The sequence below is a fragment of the Leuciscus leuciscus genome (assembly GCF_965113295.1).
Source record: "Leuciscus leuciscus genome assembly, chromosome: 3".
NCBI lineage: Eukaryota > Metazoa > Chordata > Actinopteri > Cypriniformes > Leuciscidae > Leuciscus > Leuciscus leuciscus.
The window spans coordinates 54,831,935-54,857,318 of NC_138727.1; the positions used below are offsets into that span (position 1 = coordinate 54,831,935).

The 25,384-nt window shown below is 35.1% G+C and overlaps 1 protein-coding gene and 2 long non-coding RNA genes across 3 annotated transcripts in view; 2 read left to right on the forward strand and 1 right to left on the reverse strand.

Annotated features, from left to right (window-relative positions):
* The window catches only part of LOC309493934, a 189,043-nt gene that overhangs the window by 137,326 nt on the left and 26,333 nt on the right, over positions 1 to 25,384 (forward strand). The gene's annotated exons all lie outside the window — the stretch shown is intronic.
* On the forward strand, positions 2,646 to 5,328 carry LOC309493892 (mitochondrial dicarboxylate carrier-like). Its single transcript, XM_082163175.1, has 5 exons — positions 2,646 to 2,781; positions 2,870 to 2,911; positions 2,998 to 3,041; positions 3,125 to 3,195; positions 5,187 to 5,328. Exons 1-5 carry the CDS (start codon positions 2,768 to 2,770, stop codon positions 5,298 to 5,300), a joined length of 285 nt encoding a protein of 94 aa, XP_082019301.1. The 5' UTR covers positions 2,646 to 2,767; the 3' UTR covers positions 5,301 to 5,328.
* On the reverse strand, positions 16,765 to 18,984 carry LOC309493620. Its single transcript, XR_014204021.1, has 3 exons — positions 18,847 to 18,984; positions 18,695 to 18,727; positions 16,765 to 17,979 (listed from the first exon to the last, which is right to left on the reverse strand). It is a non-coding gene; the product is annotated as an uncharacterized lncRNA (long non-coding RNA).

The following is a 25,384-nucleotide window of genomic DNA, read 5'->3' on the forward strand; positions in this document are numbered from 1 at the left end:
CTTGGAGAATAGATTAACGGTGATATTTTTTTTATCGCGCGATAAGAGTCTCGCGTTAACGCAGCATGTTAACGCCGATAACGGCCCACCACTAATATATATATATATATATATATATATATATATATATATATATGATTTATTTGAACACATGTACACATTTGTTACACACAGTTTATTAAAAATAAAATAAAATAAATAAGCAATTTTTGACCTTCACTAACCCACTTCTCAACAATACAGGCAGATCACAGTACAGTCACTTGCATTTCATAAGATTATTTTACCGTAGAAATTTTTCATGATGTGATATTAATCTCATTTAAATAACTTACATTGCTAGTTTTGACAGTATGTGTGATTAGGTATGACGTGCGTATAGGCATTTAATCAATCCGATCACCAACACAACACCAATGTCAACATACTAAACACAACTGAACAAGTCTCATATAAAACTATGACCATTATGAACACAAATACATGACAGGAGATCCTATAGATTTAACATCTACTCACCAGTGTGAAGAATCAGTATGAGCTCCACCAAGGTTCACTTCACTTCCTGATGTTAAGCAGCACAGGCATTTCAATGTTGATTGACCAGTGAAAATACAAATCTATATAACTTCCTGGTCATGTGACCTGATGATGTCACACCACCTGTAATTTATTCACCAACCCTTGTAACGAGATACAGCATCATCCATGCTATTAAGCCTTCACATATCAATTAATGCCGAAGAAAAGATCGAATGTCTAACGAATGTCCAACATAAAACCTACTTTACCGCACCTTGTCAAATTTTACTGAATGTTAATCGTCAGACAATATTTGGTCAATGTAAATAAGTTTGTGCGTTCCAGAATCTACCGACACACACTTGTCAAGTTTATTAAGCTTATATCTAATAATTTGGATAATCTTTAGCCATTTTAACACTATCAACATATAAATGCTTATTTATTGCAAATTCTATCGAGACCTTGTGAAGATGTTACGTCTGATAAATCGGTTAATATTTGACCATTTTAACAATATCAACATAATAATCCTTGAAATAATTTTGTCTTTCCCAAATCTACTGACAACCTTTTTAAATTATGATATACATTTTTATTCTAATTTTGTGTAAAATAAGTGTTTGTTTGACTTTTTTTAATAAAAATTTTATTCTGTACATATTTCAATTTAAGGTTAAATTAATAGAGTTGGATGTGTGTGTTAATTGTAAAAAGGAAGTATTTCACATGGACAGTGGGAATGAAAGGCTGTAAATGTTCTGCATGCTGTACTTTTATATTAAAGGCCAGAGGTATTTTAGGATCAGCTCTCGATGTGCTGAGTAATGCTGCTTTATGGGACAGTAAATCTACATTAGGTTTAGATGTTTGATATTTTATTGAAAATAAGTTTAGTTTGATGTCACCAGTATTGTGATTAGTGTTTGCTTTTGTTAGGCAGTTTGAATTGGCTTTTTAACATTAGCTTTTCTCTTGCTGTTTTTATTTATTATTATTTTTATGCCAAACACATGTGAGATATCTCATTTCATTCACTTCACAAACATATTGAGCTGCGACACAATAATGCTGAATATCCGACCTCACTGGATTCTTTCATTTGTTTATGTGCTCCACTAGCCTGGTTAAAACCAGACCCTTCTCAGTTGAAACTGAGTGTAGGGTCTGGCGAAGCTATGTAGACAAATCATTTCCAAAGGGGCGTCACCAACCGACGTAGCTCAAATTCCTCTGGGCGCAATTGGATAGTCATAAAACCAATCAGATCGATGAAGGAGCTGACGTATGCTTCGAGTGTTGTTCTTTGCTCCGGTTTTAACGAAAACGGCAAGTTTAAATCGCTCAAAACAGACGCGATAACTGATTCGTTTATATACTGTCTATGATTCGAACGAGTGATGTTCCACGGCGGCATCCATCTTTGTAATGAAATCTCCTTCAGCGTCGCTGCGCTGTCGTCATCATGTAAATCCCTCCCCAAACGTTTCTGATTGGTGCCGCGATTTTGGCGGCACAGAAATTAGTTTGAATGGGCTCTTCTCCAGACTATCCTGGAGAGAGAATTAAAATTCAATGGAAGTAGTCTGGGTTTTCCCAGGCTAGTGCTCCACCCTTTCAGCACACGTTAAACCTGTTCTAATACATCTGAAGTGTTATTCAGGAAACTTGGCAATCAAGTTGTCATCGGTGTCAAAAGCAGCACTCAGATAACATAACTCAGATAGTCCCAAATAACGTTCAGATCATTTAAAACCCTGATCAAGGCTATTTCTGTGCTTCGCCCAAAAGCCAGACTGAAATATCTCTCTAAGTTTATTGGTGTTGAGAGTTATTAATCTGTATGGACACTGTCTTTATAATTGTTTTGCCAAGACATGGTAGATTAGAGATTGGTTTGTAGTTCCTGAGCACAGGAGAATCAAGGCTGTTTTTCTTCGGCCTAACAATTGCAGTTTTACAAATTTGTGGGAAAAGTTTTTGCTGTAATTTTGTCTTGTTTTTTTGTCATTTTTATTAGTGTATATATATATATATATATATATATATAAACTAAAGATAAACTTTAAAGTTTTTAATATCCTTTATTATCTAGAAAATTTTATTTTAAGCAATGTAAATGTTTATTTTTAGGTAACGATAATAACCCTGATGCATATCTAAATCAAAATATATAGCGATATCCTCTCACAGTCTGTGTTTCTCTGCAGGATTCACCGGCGGCTTCATCGGGACTCCAGCAGACATGGTGAACGTTCGGTGTGTATTGTGGGCTTTGTGTTACTGATGTGTTTTTAGCTCATCTGTGTGTCTTCTGCTGATTATTTCATGTTGTTTATGTCTTCAGGATGCAGAACGATATGAAGCTTCCAGCAGAGCAGAGGAGAAAGTGAGTGTGTCTCAATCTAAAAACAGTCTTTACACTCCAGACAGTCATGATGTGATTTACCTGAATCGTGTGTGTGTGTGTCGCAGCTATAAACACGCGCTGGACGGACTCTTCAGGGTCTGGCGGGAAGGTAAAGCACACTTCTGGATCTCTGACTGTCATTAACATCTGTACATGTGTGAATGTCTCTCTCTAAACATGCTTTTCTCTCAGAGGGAACCAGGAAGCTGTTCTCAGGAGCCACTATGGCGTCCAGCAGAGGAGCTCTCGTCACTGTCGGACAGGTGAGGAAGCAGTGCATGATGGGAGTATATCAAATATCTGTTACTGATTATCCTTAAAACACACTGTTATCCCTTGATGTAAAAAAGGCCAAATTCTGACAATATCATACCATTTTCCATTAAAACAGTAATATACCGTAGAAAACAAAACTAGCCTACAGGAATATACTGTAAATCAACAGTGCTCAAAATCGACACTCAGAGGCTGTTTTCCCAATCACACCCTATACCCTCATTCACTATTCCCTACATTAGTTCACTAATATAGTCCACTTGACAGAGTGAATGAAAAGAAGTGAGTGAATTGAGAAACTGATGAACACCTGATAAGCAGAATCACTGAAGGACAGAGAAACAAGAACAGAAAAAAGATAAACACAAAAACTACAACTGACTTCCAGCAACACTGAGTGTGAAACCAGTTTACAAACCAGTGTAACGTTATTTATTTTATACATGTACAAAAGTTATTTTTGAGAATTAACAGAGATTTAGTTGTTGATGTTTTATTGCAAATAATCAAGTTTGTTGTCACCATGATGGAGATCAGTGTTTACTTTAGGGCTTTTGACTTTCTATGACTAGTACTAAGTTTCTCTCTGGCTGCTGTAACTGTGTGTTTATAAAACACATTTGTTATGGCAAGAAAACGCCAAGAGGAAGATCAGGTTGATCAGGTGTTTATAACTGTTGTGATGATGCCATAATCATTCTGGACATGTCTGATTCTCTGATCTCTTTCTGTGTATAAGCTTTGAATTTATGGGTGTTTCATATTTTTTAATCATATACCTGTAAATCTACAACATGAAATCCAGCAATGTTTCTCTAAACATTTAGAAGAACATCTGAAGAACATTGAAATCAAATAGTGCATTAAAACACTTCAAACTCCTCTTTCACTCAGACACACACAGACATCAAGAATAATCATATGAATCTCAACAATGGTGACAATCAAAAGTTTCATGTCACAATGCTTGCTGGGTTCCAGGATAGTAGAAAACTCCCAGCATGCACTGCAGTGTGAATACAAAAAATATTGCCACCATTGTTGAGAGATGTGCTGATTTTTGATATCTCTGTGTTTCATCAAACCAGTGTAGCTCTGTTTCTTTGGTTGTGCATGATGTGTAAAAAAAAAAAAAAAAAAAAAAATGTACTACAAAATAATTAATGTAGTTTCACAGTGGTGGCAAATTAACACTTTTAATACAGAATTAAACTCTGAATGATATTAGTGAATGAAAAAGCGATATAGTGACTTTTTTATCATAATCAACACAACAAACTGCATTCACAAACCATCCACAAGTGTGGCTTGCAAAAAAAAAAATATATATTGTTAGAAAAAGTCAAGGGTCAGCATCCCAACTAAAGCAAATGAAACATCTCAATAACAACTTCTGTAGATGTATGACATAAAATCATACTGGGTAATAATAAGCGTAATAAGCGTTCAATTTGACCCTTAGGAATGAATGGAATGCTTCAGTACACAGAAAAACCTAAAAATGCTCAAAATTCAAACAAAAAATGCTACAACTTTACCAAATTTTTTTATTATAATGTCTACAATATTGTATCTGAATGAATACTGAAGTGACTTTAAGACCCAGGGGAAACGGCTCATTTGCTCCATATAGAGATATAAGGCCATCTAGTGGCAAGAGTCATGAAATATCATGTTATATTATTATTATTCCACAAGAGGTCAGCAAAGACACCCAATGGAATATATTTTGAGCTGAATTAAAAGGGTTAGGCATGAAATTGTGAGTTATTTTGAATGTAAGTTGAAAGAATGTGAGGAATGTGCTTAAAATACTTTTTATTTATATTGATTTAATCAAAAAAATGTAAAGGTAACATAAAAAATAAGAAAAAATCTCCATAAAAAAATTTAAATTCAAAAAATTGAAAAAAATATTATCAAAATGAAATATAATGAGGTTTCTGGACAAACAAACAAACGATAAATAAATAAACAGCTGGCATGTTACGATCAGGCCAAGCAGCTGGTGTTGGGCACAGGACTCATGGGAGACAACATACTCACACACTTCCTGTCCAGCTTCATCGCTGTGAGTAACCGGAGCCTCTGATTGGTCAATCATAGGATATCTTTAATAACTGATAGTTATTGGACAGTGTTGGTTATATTTACTTGTAGAAGTGTAATTGTTTTACATTTTAACTCTTTCCTCACCATTGAAATGTCCGTGTTCTCACTGTTATACGGTAGGGGGCGCTATTACACACCTTCTGAAAGAGAATCTCCTGATCAAAACACAGGAGAAGCAGCAGAAACATGCGATCTCATATGCAAACAGATGAAAATGTAAAATAACGCGATCATCAACATTAAAACAGCATATAAATCGAAACTGCCTAATGTTACTGAATGAAATGTGGACCCAGGACGAGCTTTAGGGCTGTTGATGGACTTGATCTACTGCATATGTGTTTTGATCATCGTTCTGAATCTGATCTGGATGTAGTAAAAAAAAAATTATTGTGGTGGCTGGCAACTTTGAAAAAAATAAAAATGCTGGCGGTGAAAGAGTTAACCTGTTAACCGTCCCTCACCAGTGCGTCGGCGCACTGAAGCGTTTTTTTATTTATTTAGTTCAAAGTTACTATCAGATTAAATGTTTTACCTTGACAAACTATACATCATTAAAAAGATATAAGACTCAAGTTTCAGTATTTGACAACTATTGTATTCTGATAAACTTATAGTGACAGTTATGTCTTATTTTGTGTCAGGAGTTATGAAATGGAAAAATGCGTTGATACCTTTAATATGAATTATGAGCGTCAGCTGGTCCATTCAGAAAAAAAAACTCCGTGCTGTTGTCATGACAGCGATTCACAAAACAACGTCCCTCAGGGCTTTTAGCTCAAAAATGTGCAGACTTGGAGAAATATTGATATATTCTCATAGATTCACATCATATTTCTATAGACAGGAATAATATTTATTGAATTTATACCCAAATGCGTCGATGTAATCATTATGAGCGCTTCTTACTGAGATGTGCTGTGTTTTCAATTCATACCAATAGCCTGAGGGCGCTATATGCACAAAAATACTCCATATATGGAACATGAAGAAGAGACATAATCATGTGACCTTCAAGGACGTCACTGATAGCAGCTACACACAAAGCTAACACAGAGATCGCTGTAATATGCAGATATAGACGTTTTGAAGACAATAAACATGATTGCAAATGATATTTGATATTTGAGTGTTCTTCAAGCAATGCCAGGTATTTTTATAATAATAGATTATATTTATAATGTAATGCTAATCGATATAGACTTTATCATCGTGCAGACTATAAATAATATATTTTCTTTCTGATTTGTTTTTATCTGAAGCCAAATTAGATCACAGAAGATTATTTAAAACAATCGACTTGCGTTATAAAATAAGTTTGAAGCACAAACATAGTTTTAATCTCATAAATGGTCGTGTACTGATGGTGTGCTAAGCTAACATGCTAGCTAGCTCAGGTGCACCTGTCACCTAGAAGTTATTCTTTTATGGGTTTTTTTTCTAAATAGTAATGCTTTTCTGAAATGTTTTAGTGCATTTGATACAGTTTCAAATATAAGTGAGAACTTTGATAAAATAAATTAGGGATTGAAACCCTATGAATAGCCTGTGAATAGCCAGTCGTTAGTAACTATAATGCAGACAAAAGATATGCATATTTAGATCCATAACCAGGCTGGAGAGGTGTGTGAATGTGTACTGGGGAGACTGAGACTGAATGGGGCTCGTTTGCACCACAAAACAATAGAGACTATAGACTGAATAGATGACTTAGATGATGGCTAAACATCAGTAGCATTTTTAGAGTCTAATCAAAATAAAGTAATTTGACATGATCTTGAAAAACATTTAACCAAATACAGAGTTTTAGACTTATCATTTTCAGATTTTAAATATAACATGGTCACACATATGTCTTTAGCTGCAGTGCATTTCTAGATTGCTCCAGGGCCCACTTCAATTTTATTTTCATGAATATGTTTAATAAAAATAAATTTCTAATAACTTTACAAAACTTTGAAGCTATTTAAAAAATGTTTTTTTCATTATGACAATAATTAATTCTACATTTACAATAAACTACCAGGTGTCAGCTTTCAAATGAGATCATACTTGTGCTTTTAGTGCAAAGGGTTCATGAACTGTATCTGTTTCAGTTTGGGTATGTCATTTCTGGGGATTTTTCAAAAGTGGCGTTGCAGCTTAACAGGTTAATGATGTTTATACATATACATATACACACACACACACACACACACGTATTTTTTTATATATTTTTTTACTAGTGTGTGCAGGACAATAGTTTATTTAAGTTAGGAGAGCAAAATAAAGTAAACTGTGACCCAAATATTCTTCATACATAGGATATTTGTTGGCCTGGTATTCAGTCTCTACAGTACATGCATTAGATGATGCTAAAGTATTAAGACCAGCGAGAGTAGAGTTATGCTTTTTAAATCTTTACAGTTCACAATTAAATGCTGAGTTATGATAAAATAATGAAATAAATGTTGACGATTGTTTTTCTATTTTCATACAATGAATTTGAAGGCTGATTAACCCTCTGAGGTCTGAGGGGTTTTTGGTGTCCTTGAGATGTTCTGACATGCCCTGACATTTGTGCTTTTTTCAGTTGCTTATAAACATATTAATGGCAAAGGTATAATTACACTCTATTTAGCACAAACAGGGCTACCATAATATGTGAGCAACATGTATGTAGATGTTTGTATTTTTGAGAGAATAATGTTTATGCATGGTTATTGAAAAAACTAAAAACTAAAGTTTCTGAAATAAGGCCACAAAACACATACTAAATACGTGTCAATAAGACTTTTGACTAATTGATGTCTTTGCCTAGAGTTTTTTCTTCAAAATGATGTGAAAATCATCCTGCCCTTATCATTCACATAACACAATACATTGATTTAAATCTTGTAAAACACTTTTTGTTTGTAAAGGCAATATGCGCAAGGGGCGTCAACCATTCAACAGCATCATGCATATGTAGTGGTTCACACCTGAGGAGACAATGGGGCCCGCATACTTAATGAGCCATTCATTCAGGTGTGTCACCTATAGCCACAAGAAAGAATGCAAGAGCAATATATATACAGTATATATATATATATATATATATATATATTATATATATATATATATATTCTACCAAATTGGTTCACAGTTGGAAGCATGTCAAAAATTTTTTTTTTTCACAAATTTTGCTTGCAAATTGTATAATATCCAAGGAAAACATGTCTATTAATTGTGCAGTTAATTCTCATACTGTATTTTCAGTTTTGGAATATGTATCCTCTCCCCAAATTTGTCAATAATAAAACACAATAAAAATTATTTAAAGAAAATGCTTATATTTATCTTTTAAAATTTGTTTACATCTACCTTGTAAATATATATTTTTTTATTAAAAAGGTTACAATTACAACAACAATTGAAGTGTAATCTTTCTTTGTAAAAACTAAAGTATACATTTTATCATACATATTTCAAACTTCGAATATAGCCTACATTGACAAAACATACTATATTTAACATATTAGCAAAAATTGGCAAACAAAAGCTTATTTGAGGTGGCAGATATTTTACAGTAAAAATGTGTAATCTATCCAAAACTAATCAACGAAATGTTGTCTTTCATATGTCTGTAACATAGGTCTTTCGTTTTTATTATAAGGAATATAAATGTTAATTTGCAGTTTAATACGTTGCTTATACAAATACATTTTATTTCAACATATTTCAATCGATTTTACTCAGTATAGCAAAATAGTTTGCTAAAAGCAGATCATTTATTCACACACAGAAACGCAATTCAAATTTAAACCGTCTTTTTGCGAGTTGTGGTAAACAGCGCATCTCTGCGTTCATTCATTCACACAGAAACGCGATTTACTTGAGAATGAAAAAAAAAACTTACTACATTATTCCATCCGTTGCTCCTCGAAATACCAGCACTTCTGAGGTAAGTTTTCCATTATTATTATTCCTCACAGCGCTGCGAGACAGTGTAGACAAGTACACTTATCTGAATAAACTTGATGTGTTTTCTCGAGCTGATGGGGGCGTTCACAGTTTGTATGGGATCGTCTCAGTCATTTGCGTTTGAATAGCGCGCGCTCTCCGTGGGCGGGGCCGATTATAACGTAATGAGATGAGATGAGCTCGACTGGAATCGCTCTCTTTTAATACAGATTTCACAAGATGAGAATATTTGTTTTTTATATAAATTACTTCATTTAAAAGAAGAGAATTCAAGCTTCATGCCTGTGTGTCTGTATGTCTGTTTGACTGAGTATTCGCTCAGTTATTGTTCATTTTCGGACGCGTTTCAGAATGGACTTCACTGGCAGAGAGAAGGCAGAACTCGCTTCGTGTTTATTTTTCTTTATTTGGCAAAAAGCACAACACTTTGTTTTTATTGTGAGTATACACAAAAATAATACACATTTAACAGAATCGATTGATGTATGAAACTCCTATGGAAAATCAAAGTCAACAGAGTATTTATGAGTTTCTTTTACATTGATAAAAAAAAAGCGAGCTGGTATCGCCGGCGATACCGTAGACCTCAGGGGGTTAAGGTCACTGATGTCACTAGGTACATTTCTATTGTGCTTATAGTATTATTAAATCTGTGTGTATACAGTACTTTACATATTTTTTTAGATGCACTTAATTTAATTTAATTTTTTTAAACTTAATTTTTTTAGCTTAATTTTTTATACTGTAGATTAACCTTTATTCTGTTTTATTAAGTTATTAATGTTATTTTTTATTGTTTGGTTATCAGACAACCTCAATACTCCTTGCCAGACTGTAATATGAATTTATATTTACTCTTTTTGCCATCCCAGAGCTGGTGGTTCATATACTGCTGGCTCTATACTCCTCTCTGATATAAAATATCGCTAAAATCATAGACTGACTGCTGCTCAATGTACCAGCAGATCAGCAGAGTCAGATATGATTCTGCCTTAATTACTTCCCATAAATTATATACATAACCTCATAATTATCACATCCACAAAGTCTAAGTATAATAACACCCACATCCAGTCAACAGACATGCCACATGAAGAAATACTACAAAGATTTTTCACTACAGGGACTGTTATATTGTTCTCCTCCATTTCTCTGCACTATTTCATTAATCTTCTCCAGCAGCTCAGTGACCTGACAGCGACGTGTGCACAAATCCACACTTCGAAAACCTACTGGAAATAGTAGACCATCCGGGGACTTCTGGCATACTCACAGCAAAATCCCTGGTGTTAAATTTAACACCGCTCGGTGTTTATATTGGGAACCACCAGCAGGGTGTTAAAAGTAACACTGAAGCAGTGTTAGAGTTAATGAGATAATTAAGTGATTAATTGAGTGATGATTGAGCATTGAAGACACCTGGGGCCTCATGTACAAAGACTTGCGTTGAATTCATACTAAAACATTGCGTACGGACAAAGCTGTAAATGTGCGTACGCACCAAAAAACCCAGATGAATGAATCTCTGCGTACGAAGGATCCCACGCATATTCTCTTTACATCCCAGTTAACGTAAAATTGAGCGCACATGCACGAGCACAACGCCCCACCCAGTCTCCTCCCTTAATTCAATTAATTTAAATACACTGTTAACCCTTGCTGTAAAAAAAGGCCAAATTCTGACAATATCATACCATTTTCCATTAAAACAGTAATATACCGTAGAAAACAAAACTAGAATACAGGAATAAACTGTGAATCAACAGTGCTCAAAGTCGACACTCAGAGGCTGTTTTCCCAATCACACCCTATACCCTCATTCACTATTCCCTACATTAGTTCACTAATGTAGTCCACTTGAATGAAAAGAAGTGAGTGAATTGAGAAACTGATGAACACCTGATAAGCAGAATCACTGAAGGACAGAGAAACAAGAACAGAAAAACAGAGAAACACAAGAACTACAACTGACTTCCAGCAACACTGAGTGTGAAAACAGTTTACAAACCAGTTTACGATTATTTCTTTCATACATGTACAAAAGTTCTTGTTGAGAATTAACAGAGATTTAGTTAATAATAAAGTTTGTTGTCACCATGATAGAGATCAGCATTTGCTTTAGTTGGTCTCTTGTCCCTGGACTTCTAACCATTCATCTCTCTCTGACTGCTGTAACAGTGAGTTTGTAAAACACATTTGTTATGGCAAGAAAAAGCCAAGAGAAAGATGATCAATTGTTTTTATTCTTTTGTGATAACGTCACAATCATCTTGGACATCTTGGTCTGAATTTCAGATTTCTCCTGTATATATTAATTTAAATTACGGCTATTTCATATTTAGCATATATCTGTGAATCTATAAAATGAAATCAATATTTCTGAAATCGGGTCTTCTGAAAAATACCGTTATTGTATAGTGCATTCAATTTTATTTTAATCCTGCTTGGCTCAGACAGACACAGATATCATCAATCAGCATATGAATCTCAACAATGGTGAAAAGTTTCATGTCGCAGTGCATGCTGGGTTCCAGGATAATATAAAACTCCCAGCATGCACTGCTGCATGAATAATAATAAAAAAAAGAAATATTGCCACCATTGTTGAGATGAATGTTCACAGTTGTGATATCTCAGTGTTTCTCAAACACAATGTAGCTTGGTTTTTTTGGTTTAGGCATAATGTGTTAAAAAATGAGTCATAGTAATTTATTGCTGTAGTTTCACAGTAGTGCTAATGTTACACTTTTGATTGAGGATTAAACTCTGATTGAGTAATAATTAATTCCTTAGTGAATGAACAGGCAATATGATGATTTTGTCATCAAAATCATTATAACCGCAATCATTCATAAACTGTGTGTGTGCACAAGTCTGACTTGCACAAAAACAGCTCAAGCAGCAAAAGAAAAATAAATGTTTAAGCATCAGCATCCCAACTAAAGCAAGCACTGATCTCTATAATGGTAACTTTAAACCAAACATTTTCAATTAAACATCTCAATAACAACTTCTGTATGACAGAAATAAAGTCATACTGGTTAATAATAAGTATAATAATGTGTAATGGCTGGAAGTCAGTTGTAGGTCTTGTGTTTCTCTATTTTCTGTTCTAACAGCAGGTGTTCATCACTAATGCTCAACAATCACTTACATATTCTCTTAATTATCTCACTGCAACAGTGACTACGTTTACATGCAGCCAATATCCGGGTTATGGTCGGGTTAGGGTCACTATTTGGGTTTCTGAAACATTCGGAATAACGCGTTTACATGCGTGAGCAGAGAGAGTTACTCCTGTATACATGGAATTTACAATATCCCGATGTAAACGGCGACGCGCGGTTAGCGTCTGGACGTACGGACTTCCTTAAGACGCAATATGCGTCATTTCCGGGGCAGATAGCGATCGCCTTTGTTTGCGCTTTCCTCCTCGCTCCAAAAGTGTGGTGCTGTGCTGCGTCTCGCCATGTTTACCTCTACTTTTTGTTTACTTCCGGTATACTGCACACGGGTTTCTGTATGCGCCGTCCCTACTCAAAAGACCAAGATTCCTTGCGAATAGAACATGCGCAGAACACAAATCAATGTCCCTTTTGATGGGGATATGCCGATACGCGTTTACATGACCAAATATTCGGGTTAGAAAGGGGGTACCCCAGGTATAATATCCGGGTTTTTAAAAACCGGGATATGAGCATATCCGGGTTTTTGCCGGTGTTTACATGGCCGTGCGCGACCGGGTTATTGCTAATATCCCGGTTTTGAACGGGTTATTGGCTGCATGTAAACGTAGTCACTGTCTCAATGTTACTTTTTACTCTTTGTAGTGTGGATTTCCCTGTGGGGTTGAAAGGGTTAACATTGTAAGATAAAACGACACACCCACAAAATGTATTTTAACAGTAATAAACTGTAAGTTATAAAACAGGTTTATACTGGCAACACTGTTGCCAGTAGTTTACTGTAAAATTTATTTTTTGGGTTACCATTGTGCAGAAGAGTAGAGCCTGTGCTTCAGTCCAGAAGAAGATCTACAAACATTGATGATTTGCTGCATGTTGCTTTATTTAACAGGCGGTGACTGTGTAGTTGCTGGTCCAGTGGAAATCTCTTTATGTACAATAGTTTTTTAATGGTCTCATATGAAAGAAGTTCACAGTAATACTTTGTTCACATTATTAATGCATTATAAATTTTAGTTAATACATTTAAATGACAGTTGGTCAATTTAAGGCAGTCGATTTCTTCAAGTGAAATTAGTTAACTTGAATTAGAATTTAGTGCATTTTTACAGAAACAAACTAGATTACAGTAAAGAACTGTACAATTAACAGTATTTTACTGGCAACAGTGTTGCCAGTATTTTACTGTAAAAAAACCTGGTAAGGTCTAACAGTGTATGGTAATGAGTCCACTTTGGCAAAAGAAAGCAGTAAGAAAATGGCGGCAAGAAACAAAACTTTACAGAAAGTGAATTGGAGGTGCTACTATCGGAGGTAGAAACGAAAAAAAAAAAAATTTATTTGGAACTTTGTCCTCCGGAATTAATAACAAAAGGAAAAAATATGAGTGGGAGAGTTTGGGTGATGCCGGTGGGATCTGAAAGTCGCACTGTAGAGTAGACTGAGTACAGTTGAGAAACTTTTTGCGTTTTGATTTTTCACACAAAAATAGACACTGAAAAGAAGTGAATTTTCACATGACACGCCACATGACATTTCATTAGCATATAGCATATCAATCAATAATACCCACAAGTAGTTTATATTTTCCACAATTAGCTCATAAAAATAAGGTGCTTTTTGTCTCAACTGTACCAATATGTGGTACAGTAGAGACACCCATTTTTAATGATGTAAAGGTAACTAACCATTCATTGTAAATATAAAAAATAAAGACAAATAAAGAAAATAACAATTGGGCAACATTTTTGTTTATTCCTCCATTTATATTCATTCATTTTATTTAAATTAGCACTGGTTAAAATGTATAAAGCAGGAACAAGATATGTAACCATATTTATTAATAATACACAGTTTAAATATCACAAATATCAAATTCTACTTTCATTTGCGTCCTATGCTGGCTAATCACGGCGTTTAAACTGTTATCATAACACTGAATAACTAAACAGTGTGTTTCCTAATAGAACTCTATCGGAACTCTATACTAGATATGGGTCTCAACAATCCCCCGCTGGCCACCTCGCACATTTCTCTAAATTTTGCAATTACCTTGCATGATACAATACCATGAAATATGCCAGTTTTTAGGGCACAGAATAACGTTTGTGGTGATACCAGTTACGTTTAACAGTCACATAAGGATAATAAGCTATTCATTGTGGAGAATGCATGGTGAAGTGAACGTCATATCTTAGAAAAAAATTTAAAAAATTTTTTTTCCAGATATCTTTGGATCAGAGATGCATCCGTTATTTAAATTTCCCACAGTATTTGTTCAGCATATGATTATCATTATTTACTTATAATCATTAATAAACATTGTTCTGCTCAAAAGACTGTCAAATAAGTTCATTTAAAACACAGACATCAATAATCAGCCTGTGAATCTCAACAATGGTGACAATAATAAAGCATGTTGCAGTGGCTGCCACCAATCACAACTCATTAATGGCTACCATCATGCATTGCGGTATGAATAAATTATGATCTGAATTGTCTATGTAATTTACTTTTCCTAATTGAGTATTCTGCTCCTCACCATTGTTGAGATGCATAGACTGAATCTTGACGTCTGTGTGTGCCTAAAAGAATGATTTATTTTTAAACAACTTTTAAGAAATCCTTTATATTATATCTAAAATTCTGGCCATTTATGCAGATTCACAGTTATGCTGTAACCAACAACATAAATCGAAGTCAGAAAGAAGGATCTTAATGAGTTCAGTGATCAAGTTCAAATGATGAATGTCATAATATAACCAACACCATCAGATCACTTTTTTTTCTTTGTTGCGTGATGATTGAACATTATTGAAGACACCTGATGTTAACAAGCAGAATAACTGAAGGAGAAAATCTCAAATTGTAAGCCACCGTTATGGCGATCATTGTTTGCTTTAGTTGGGCTCTTGACCCTTATGTTATTCATTTTAGATTTTGTTTGGCTGCTGTATCTGAGTTATAACTGCCAGATGAATGAAGAAAAAAAAGAGATCTTATGGTGTTGGTTATATTATGACAATCATCATTTGAACTTTATGTTTCTGATTTATGTTGTTGGTTACAGCATAACTGTCAATCTATTTTTTAATTATTCAGAATTTTAGATAGAATAAAAAGCAATGGTTCCCAATCTTTTTTTGTCTGAGACACCTTTTTTCCCAAGAAAATATTTTAGGGCCCCCCTTCACATTTAATGATATTATCGCTCTTGTAAGCTTGCAGCAAGGATGACAAAATATGTTTTTTTCAAACAAACAGTATGTTTACTATAACCAGATATGTTTATGCACAAATAATAGCCTATAATATTGAAAATACAATAACAAAAACATCAGTAAGCCCTTTGTAATTTAAAAACGTAAGCCTAGGAGTAGCCTATAAATTGGCCCTATCTGAAATGCAATAACAAAAATATTCACACTGGTGTGTAGGTAAAAAAAAAAAGAAAGTATATAGTCTATTACTAAATGACTGCTGTCTGGGGCCTCAATACTTGCATGTTATTTGTGAGGCTTTATCAATGTGAGGATTTATTTTTGACGCTTTTGGCGCTATAGCAAGCGATAATAAACTTGCGTTTATTAACAGAATAATGTGTCTTTCGGAAGAACATTATAGCTGGAACTACTTCTCTCTGTGTACGTCTATGACGAGTCACTCAGGTACTGGGCTACTCCGCAGCGGCAGCGATCCGAACCAGTGCGAAATAGTCCCAATGTAAACACTTATTATAGGTGTGTGTACCATAGTGGTTCAGGATAAGACAAAAACACGGATTGGAAAATGGATTCATGATGAACTCGCTCATTATATAAATTTTGAAAATTTTGAACAGAAAAAAAGTTAAGGACTTTTATTTAATGCTCATCGCTCAAAACTATTCAAAATTTGACGCGACCCCCCACAGAGCTCGCTGAGGCCCCCTTGTGGGCTGCTACCTCCTGTTGGGAACCAATGATATAAAGGATTTCTTAAAAAAAAAAATCTTTCTTTTAGGCACACACAGATGTTGAGATTCAGTCAATGCATCTCAACAATGGTGACGAGCAGAATATTCAATTAGGAAAAGTAAATTATAGACAATTCAGATCATAATTTATTCATACCGCAATGCATGATGGTTAATGAGAAGAAAAAAAAGAAAAAGAAAAAATTATTAATTTTTTTCACCCTGAAAGCAGGTGATGGTGATTTACTACTAATCAAGGGAACCGGCTTTACTGACGAGATGCGCATAACAATATCGTGCGATATATCGCCCAGACCTACAAGCACCAGTTGTTTTTCGCTGAGGAACCGAGCAGGAACCTGGTGTTAGCAGTGGTTACAAACGTAACCGAGACATTCCCTTTTAGTTGTACCGACCTATTGGGATCCCAAGTAAAATGCCATCTATTGCTGCCACCTTCCAGCGCGAGGAAGTCTTACTGCAGTTCCGCATTACCCCTTTCAGTCAGACTTTTAGATAACACTGGGAAAGCGGCCCTTTCCAGGGGGAAAAGTTCTGTTCATAACCATGGCCCCAATCATTTACCCTGACCCTGAACTATTAATGTCAGTTATTTTATTCATATGGAATACATCTGAGTAATTGTAACAGGTGCTCAGTAGTTCTGTATTTAAACACAAATAATCTAGATCAAAATTGTAGAGACACACCAGAACTGAAACTAATGACTCACAGAAAAAGCAATAAACAAAGAAACTAATGAAAAACTGGAGATAAACTAAAGACATGACTGAGGTACAGGGAACCATAACCAGAACAGACAACAGCAAATAATCTTCATAAAGAAACCATGAGGACATCATGTATGATTTGATTACACAATTTGATTTACACTCAGTTTTAATACTCAATTATAAAAGGAATGTTTTGCTAAACATTAAACATGTCTCTACATCAGACATTTATCATTGAAAAATACTGTATATGCATGTATTGCACACTCTTAGAAACAAATGTTCATTGGGATTCTCTATAGAACCTTTTTCCTGACTCTTATGACTGAACCCCTAAAAAAGGGTTTTATGGAAACTTTTAGAGGTTCCAAATATGAAGCGCTTCATAGAATCCTTTAATGTTCTATAAGCTTCAGAAATCATGTGTAAACAGTTGTCAAGAATGGTAAGAGACTCTTGTAGTTATTGTAAGGGTTTATAATGAGTCATTTTTTTTCTTCTTATTGCTGACTTTATCTATGGCGACTTTTGCGCCTACGAGAACAGCGCTTTTTGTGCCTGCGGCTGCGGCTGCGACAACAGCACCATGTGCGCCTGCGATAACAGCACCTTTTACCATTAATATTACAGGAATTGCGAGTCCACCAGAGACCACCGCAGCTCCTGCAACAGCAGCTCCTGCAACAGCGGCTCCCACCAACACCTTCTTGATGGTCCGCTTACGTCGCCTTTTCTTCTCCACTGTTTTCTCCTCTTCTGAAGTCTTCCGCTGGTCTTCCTCTTCTGCTCTCTGCTTCTTCGTCTTCTTCTTCACTACTTTCCATGTCTCTATTTGCCTGGTTTCTGAGGGTGGTGGAAGTGTCAATCAGCAGTGAGATGCGTGAATTAGGAAAAATCTTTGTAGAAAATCAGATTGTGTTTATGCTGAAAATACTGATGTCCTATAGACCTATTTGGATACATATTTGAGCGCTCAAACTATTTGAGAACATTATAATAAACAAACATAATTAGACATCTGTGACCCTGGACAACAAAACCAGTCACATGGGTAATTCTTTTTTAAATTGAGATCTATACATCAAATGGAATAAATAAGCTTTCCATTGATGTTTGGCTTGTTAGGATATGACAGTATTTGGTCGAGATACAACTATTTGAAAATCTGGAATCTGAGGGTGCAAACAAATTGAAACATTGAGAAAATCGCCTTTAAAGTTGTCCATTTATGTTTGCGATTGTGCTGCATTCACTCACAAAAATAAATGTTTTATATATTTACGGTAGAAAAGTTACAAAATACCTTCATGGACCATGATCTTTACTTAATATCCTAATGATTTTTGGCATAAAAGAAAAATCGATAATTTTGACCCATACAATGTTGGCTATTGCCACAAATATACCCGTGTGACTTGTGACTGGTTTTGTGATCCAGGGTCACATATGAGCACATTCACACAAAAAAAAAAAAAAAAAAAAAAAAAAAATTTGGGTCAGGGTCACACAAAAATGGAGACAGTACTTACGTATATTTTTATACATCTTTTCAACATACCCAAGGTGATGGATAATTCTTCATGATCTGATTCTAAACAATTTGTAAGGCAAGAATGATTCAAATTAGAATGACATCACAATACATAGTGTGTTCATTAACATTAAATGCAATCAGCACGTACAATGTCTGAACTTTCACATTTCTCTCACCTTCAGAATTTGAGGTATTAATTCTCGCCTCTTCATCAGATAAGAAAGAGAGGTCGGCCAGTTTATCTGCAATGTCTGAAAGGAAAGACCTTTGCTATTAAATACACGGCTGCTCTTCTCCAGTCTTTACATCATTGGCTACCTGTGTGATTCAAAATACTCAAAATAAGTAATAAAATACAATAAAAAACAAAATTTAAAATAAGTTATAAAATACTGCTAGTTCCTTAAAGTCTCAATGTAAGTCAATAATATTATCCCTTAAAACTCCTCAATCATCAAAACTACATATGTAAACGTTTTTCCTGTGAAAAAATATATTCATGCCTTAAAATAGCTTAAATGTGCCTCTACAACCTTGCTTCATGTAGTATAAGTGGACACTTGAATATGCAAATTATCCCCGCTTCCACTCACACCAACTCAGAATACCTGATCCACTCTGTCAACTTTACTGCATTAAACGCTGTACTCAAAGCGCTTAACACATGCACAGCAAAATCCCCAGTGTTAAATTAACACTGCTCTGTTTATATAGTCCACACTCAGTGTTATAAGTAACACTGAAGCAGTGTTAAAGTTAATGAGATAATTAAGGGATTAATTGAGTGATGATTGTGCATTATTGAAGACACCTGATGTTAACAAGCAGAATCACTGAAGGAGAAAAATCACAAATTGTATGTCACCATTATGGTGATCAGTTTTTGGGGGGGGCTCTTGACCTTTACATGTTTTACTTTAAATTTTGTTTGGCTGCTGTAACTGAGTTATAACTGCCAGATGAACAATGAGAAAATGTGATCTGGTGGTGTTGGTTATGTTTTAACATAATTTTTAGACCTGAATCACTGAACTTATTTAGAGCCTAATCTCTGAGTTAGATTTACTTTGTTGATTAGAGCAGCACTGGCCTTGTGGTACATGTACACAATGTAATCCAAAGGAGTTCAAGTCATTCTGATAATAAAACTTTAACTTAGAAACACACAGACATCAAGAATCAGCATATGAATCTCAACAATGGTGATAAACAGCATATTCAGATAAACAGATCAACTCTGAACATTAGAAAACAAGCGACTAAAAAGTCACATAAAAACAGCAGAAATAAAATAAAATAGTAAAAATAAAGGAAATTAACAACAAATTTAACCTCATTATTTATTCGTGCCGCAATGAATAATGGGAACCATAAATGTGTTTTGATTGGTGGTACCCAGAATGCACTGCAACATGCTTTATAATTGTCACCATTGTTAAAATTCACAGACTGATTCTTGATGTACATGTGTCTAAATAAAAAAATAAAATAAAAAATCCACTGGATTACATTGAAAATGCTAAAAAAAAACATTATGCTATGCAAGGACAGTGCTGTTACATCGATAAAGTAATCCTAAATCAGAGATTAAGGCGGCCGCACACCGGACGCGCAGCTCAGCGCCGCGTCGCGCCACGTCTAGGACAACTCTCACCTGAAAATCCGATAACATCAGCAATTTTCTGATTTCTGTAAATAAATATAAAACTAAATGTATATTGCAGCACAGGTGAAGTCCGTATATACATTAACTACGATTTGAGACACATAAATGTACATTTATTTGGAAATTATTTGGCGGCACGGCGCTGAGCTGCGCGTCCGGTGTGCGACCCCCTTTAGGCTTTAAATGAGTTCAGTGATTCAGGTCTAAAATAATTATGTTAAAACACAACCAACACCATCAGATAATTTTTTTTCTTTGTTCATCTGACTCTTATAACTCAGTTACAACAGCCAAACTGAATCTGAAGTTAAACATATAAGGGTCAAGAACCCAACTAAAGCAAACACTGATCTCGCAAATAAAAATGTTCTCCTTCAGTGATTCTGCTTGTTAACATGAGGTGTCTTCAATAATGCTCAATCGTCACTCAATTAATCACCTATTTATCTCATTAACTTTAACACTGCTTCAGTGTTACTTATAAACACCGATCAGTGTTAATTTAACACTGGGATTTTGCTGTGGAAGAGGGGTATTTTCTCAACAACCACCAATGTGCAGCACCACCTGGATGATGTGACGGCAGCTATACTGCGAGCAGAATGCCAACCACACACCAGCTTACTGGTGGAGAGAAGACAGAGTGATGAAGCCAATGAGTATATATGGGGATAATTAACCCTCTGGGGACCAAAAACGCGCCCGCGCGTTTTGCTCGGTTTTTTTTTTAGCAATGAAAAATAAACACAAAATGCTCTGTTAATTTTGATCTTTCATTTTCGTGTAATACATCAATCGATCCTGTTCAGTTTCTATTTTTTTTCTGTATACTCACAATACAAATAAAGTGTTTTGCTTTTTGACAAATAAAGAAAAACTAACATGATGCTATTTCTGCCTTCTCTCTGTCAGTAAACTCCCATTTGAAACGCGTTCGAAAATTATCTATAACTCCGCGAAAATTCAGTCAAACAGGCAAACAGACCCACGGGCATAAAGCTTGAGATCGCAGCTTTTAAATGAAGTCATTTATATAAAAAACAAATATTATCAGCTTCTGTAATCTGTATAAAAAGAGAGCGACTCCAGTCGAGCTCATTACGAGCCATTCAAAAGTAATGTGACCACTCCCCGGAGAGCGCGTGCTATTCAAACGCAAATTCTGAGAACCATTTCAGTCTGTGAAACGCCCCCACATCAGCTGTAAACAAAGAGGCATAATATAGCCTACCTTATGGAGAAAATTTTCCGTGCTGATATGAGGAGCAGATCCCGCTGAGGAGTGAGGTAGGCTAAGTTATCCTTTCTCAAGTGTTAATGTGGAATAACGTTATGGAATAACGTTGTAGGCTTATGTAAACAAAAAGATGAATCGCGTTTCTATAATATGAATCGCGCGTCTATTTGTAAAGAGTGTTTAGCCTAAATATGAATCGCGCGTCTGTGTGTGAAAGAATAAACTGCTTTTACAGTTACAGTTACTGCGTTACAGTCAGGCAAAGTATGAAAGACAACATTTTGTTGACTAGATTTGGGTACAGTTTTTACTGTAGAATATACTGTCACATCAAATAAGCTTTTCTGAATATATATAAAATACTATTTTGTCAAAAATAAAGTCATAGACTAAGATGTTCCAATGTTGGCTATATTCAAACTAATGAATACATATGATAAAATGTAGGCCTATAATCTTTTTTTTTTTTTTTTTACAAAGAAAGAGTACTTTTTTGCAGAAATATTGCTGAAATTGTAATTATTGTTGTAATTGTAACCTTTTTAATAAAATAGCAAAACATATTTACAAGATAGATGTAAGCAAAATCTTAAATGGTCAATATAAGTCTTCTTCAAAATATATATTTTGTCTTTGCATTGTGGCTCAGTCAGTGTCACACCTGAATGAATGGCTAATTATGCAGAGTCATTATGCAGAGTGGGTGGGACTAAGGTGTAAACTACTCCTCCCCCTCGCATATTGGCTTTCCAAGCAAAACCTGTTTTACACCATTTAAATCAATGTATTTTTTTTTGTGAACGATAAAGCAAGACTATTTTCACATAATTTTGAAGCTAGAACTGAAAGGGACAACATCCATTAGTCAAAAGTCTTGTGGGCACATATTTTGTATGAGTTTTGTGGTCTTATTTCAGCAACTTTCATTTTTATTTTTTTAAATAACCACGCATAAACATTATTCTCTTAAAAATACAAACATCTACATACATGTTGCTCGCATATTATGGTAGGCCTGTTTGTGCTATATAGAGTGAATTTACACCTTTGCCATTAACATGTTTATAAATAACTGAAAAAAGCACAAATGTCAGAGCATGTCAGAACATCTCAAGGGCCACAAAAACAGCTTGGTCCCCAGAGGGTTAAGAGGCCATGATGGACAGAGGCCAAATAGGCAAATTTGGCCAGGATTCTGGGCTTTAATCCCTACCCGCTTGCAGAAGGACATCCTTTTAATGACCGCAGAGAGGCAGGACCTCGGTTTAACGTCTCATCCGAAGGACGGTGCTCTTTGACAGTATAGTGTCCCCATCACTATCCACCTGTTTCCGGGGGGCATTACTGTAAAAAAAAGAAAGTGCGTAAAACTTCCAGTGAGGTGGCGGAAGTAGTACACTGTTAGACCTTACCAGGTTTTTTTACAGTAAAATACTGGCAACACTATTGCCAGTAATTTACTGTTAATTGTGCAGTTCTTTACTGTAATCTACAGTATGTAAAAATGCACTAAATTAAAACTCGAGTTAACTAATTTCACTTGCAGAAACCGACTGCTTTAAATTGACCAACTGTCATTTAAATGTATTAACTAAAATGTATAATGCATTAATAATGTGAGCAAAGTATTACTGTGAACTTATTTCATTTGAGACCACTAAAAAACTATTGCACATAAAAAGAAAACTATTGTACAAAAAACTATTGTACATACCTGTTTTATAACTTACAGTTTATTACTGTTAAAATACATTTTGTGTGACTTTTTATCTTACACTGTTAACCCTTTCAACCCCACAGGAAAATCCACACTACAAAGAGTAAAAGTAACATTGAGTGTTGCAGTGAGATAATGAAGGGAATATGGAGCTCAGGGACAACATGTGCTGTTCGTGGTTGTACATATAACCAGAATAAACTAATTCAGTGGCTTTTAACGTGAGTGTTTTGAACATAAGCCTAAAACTAAATCAGAATGTTCCTGCCAACGATTGTACAGTTTCCATCATCTCCCGAGGATGACGAATCAAAAAGAATATGGCTGAAGAACACCCCCAAAACACTTGTGTGTATGCTCATTTCACTTCGTGGATAAGTAGCCAACACAGGATAACCCGTACCCAACGCTCTTTCTGGGTTACGAGAAGCCACCGGAGAAGAGACGCCGACCCAGGATTCGACATGTCACAACAACAACAGGTATCATTAATGTAATGTAATGTCAACTAGCTTGCTAGTTTTGTTTATACAGGTTTTTTTTAATTTTTTTTTTTTATACCTTAAGTTTGCTATTCTTGAATTACTTATTATTAATATATTAAAAACTGCCTGCCATGATGGTAATTGGTAAACAGGTAGCTTGATGTTTTTACCTCGCATAAACTTGTATTGTGTCGAGCTTGGAGGGCACAATTGTACACAGTGACGATGCTAATTTAATTTCCTCTTTTAGTTAACATTTAACGTTACAGAATATCTATATTGAGAATATTAAACGCAGTCTAGATGTTTGTCAAGACGTTAATGCCCCCTAATTGTTTTTTTTCTGCCACTAAACAAATCGTCATTAAAGTAGTAAACACACAAACCACGGACCACCACTGCTAAATATGTACTTAATGTATTCCCTGTCAATGAGCCTGATTTGATGGAGGTTTCTGGGGAGCCAGATCCTACCTCACAGACCTTCCATGAAGCCCAAACACAGTGGTCAGACCCAGCAATGGAGGACCACACCTACTCCAAAGGACCTACCATCACATGTGGTATGACAACTGCCCCATCTTCTGAGAGGTCGCTGCCTGTTGCAGATGTTGTTTTATAAGACGATACAGACTGTCTGCTGTACACAGGGATTCCACTACTCGAATTCAAAACCCTTGTGTCTTGTTTGCCCCCACAACGTCAGCATTGTCAGCAGAGGACCAAATCCTGTTGACATTGATGAAGCTTACACAGCAAAAACTCCAGTGTTAAATGAACTCTCCTGGGAGTTTATATGGCTCCAGACTCAAGAGTGTTAAAGTGTTAAAATATGAGTGTTAAATTAACACTCAAGAGTGTTAAAGTTAATGAGCTAATTAAGTGATTAATTGAGTGATGATTGGCCATTATTGAAGACACCTGATGTTAACAAGCAGAATCACTGAAGGAGAAAATCTATTTTTTTAAGATACCGTTATGGTGACCAGTGTTTGCTTTAGTTGGGCTCTTGACCCTTAAAATGTTAGCTTTAGATTTTATTTGGTTGTTGTATCTGAGTTATAACTGCCAGATGAACAAAGAGAAAAGTTGATCAGGTTGTGTCTGTTATGTTTTGACATAATCATAATTTGACCTGAGTCACTAAACTCAATTAGAGTCTAATCTCTGACTTAAATGTATATTGTTGATTACAGCATCACTGTGATTCTACAGCATAAGATCCAGAATTTTCTAAATAATCTAAAGTTTTTTTTTTTTTTTTAAGTTGTTCTAATAAAACAAAATCTTTCTTTTAGGCACACACAGACATCAAGAATCAGTGTATGAATCTCAACAATGGTGACAAACAGAATATTCAATTAGGGAAAGGAAATTACTTAGACAATTCAGTTAATAATTTATTCATACCGCAATGCATGATGGGAGCCATGAATGAGTTTTGATTGGTGGCTCCCAGAATGCACTGCAACATGCTTTATTATTGTCACCATTGTTGAGATTCACAGGCTGATTATTGACGTCAGTGTATCTAAATAAAGTAAATTTATTTTGGTAATTGTCTTTGATCAGAACAACTTTCAAGAAATAATTTGGATTATATTGAAAA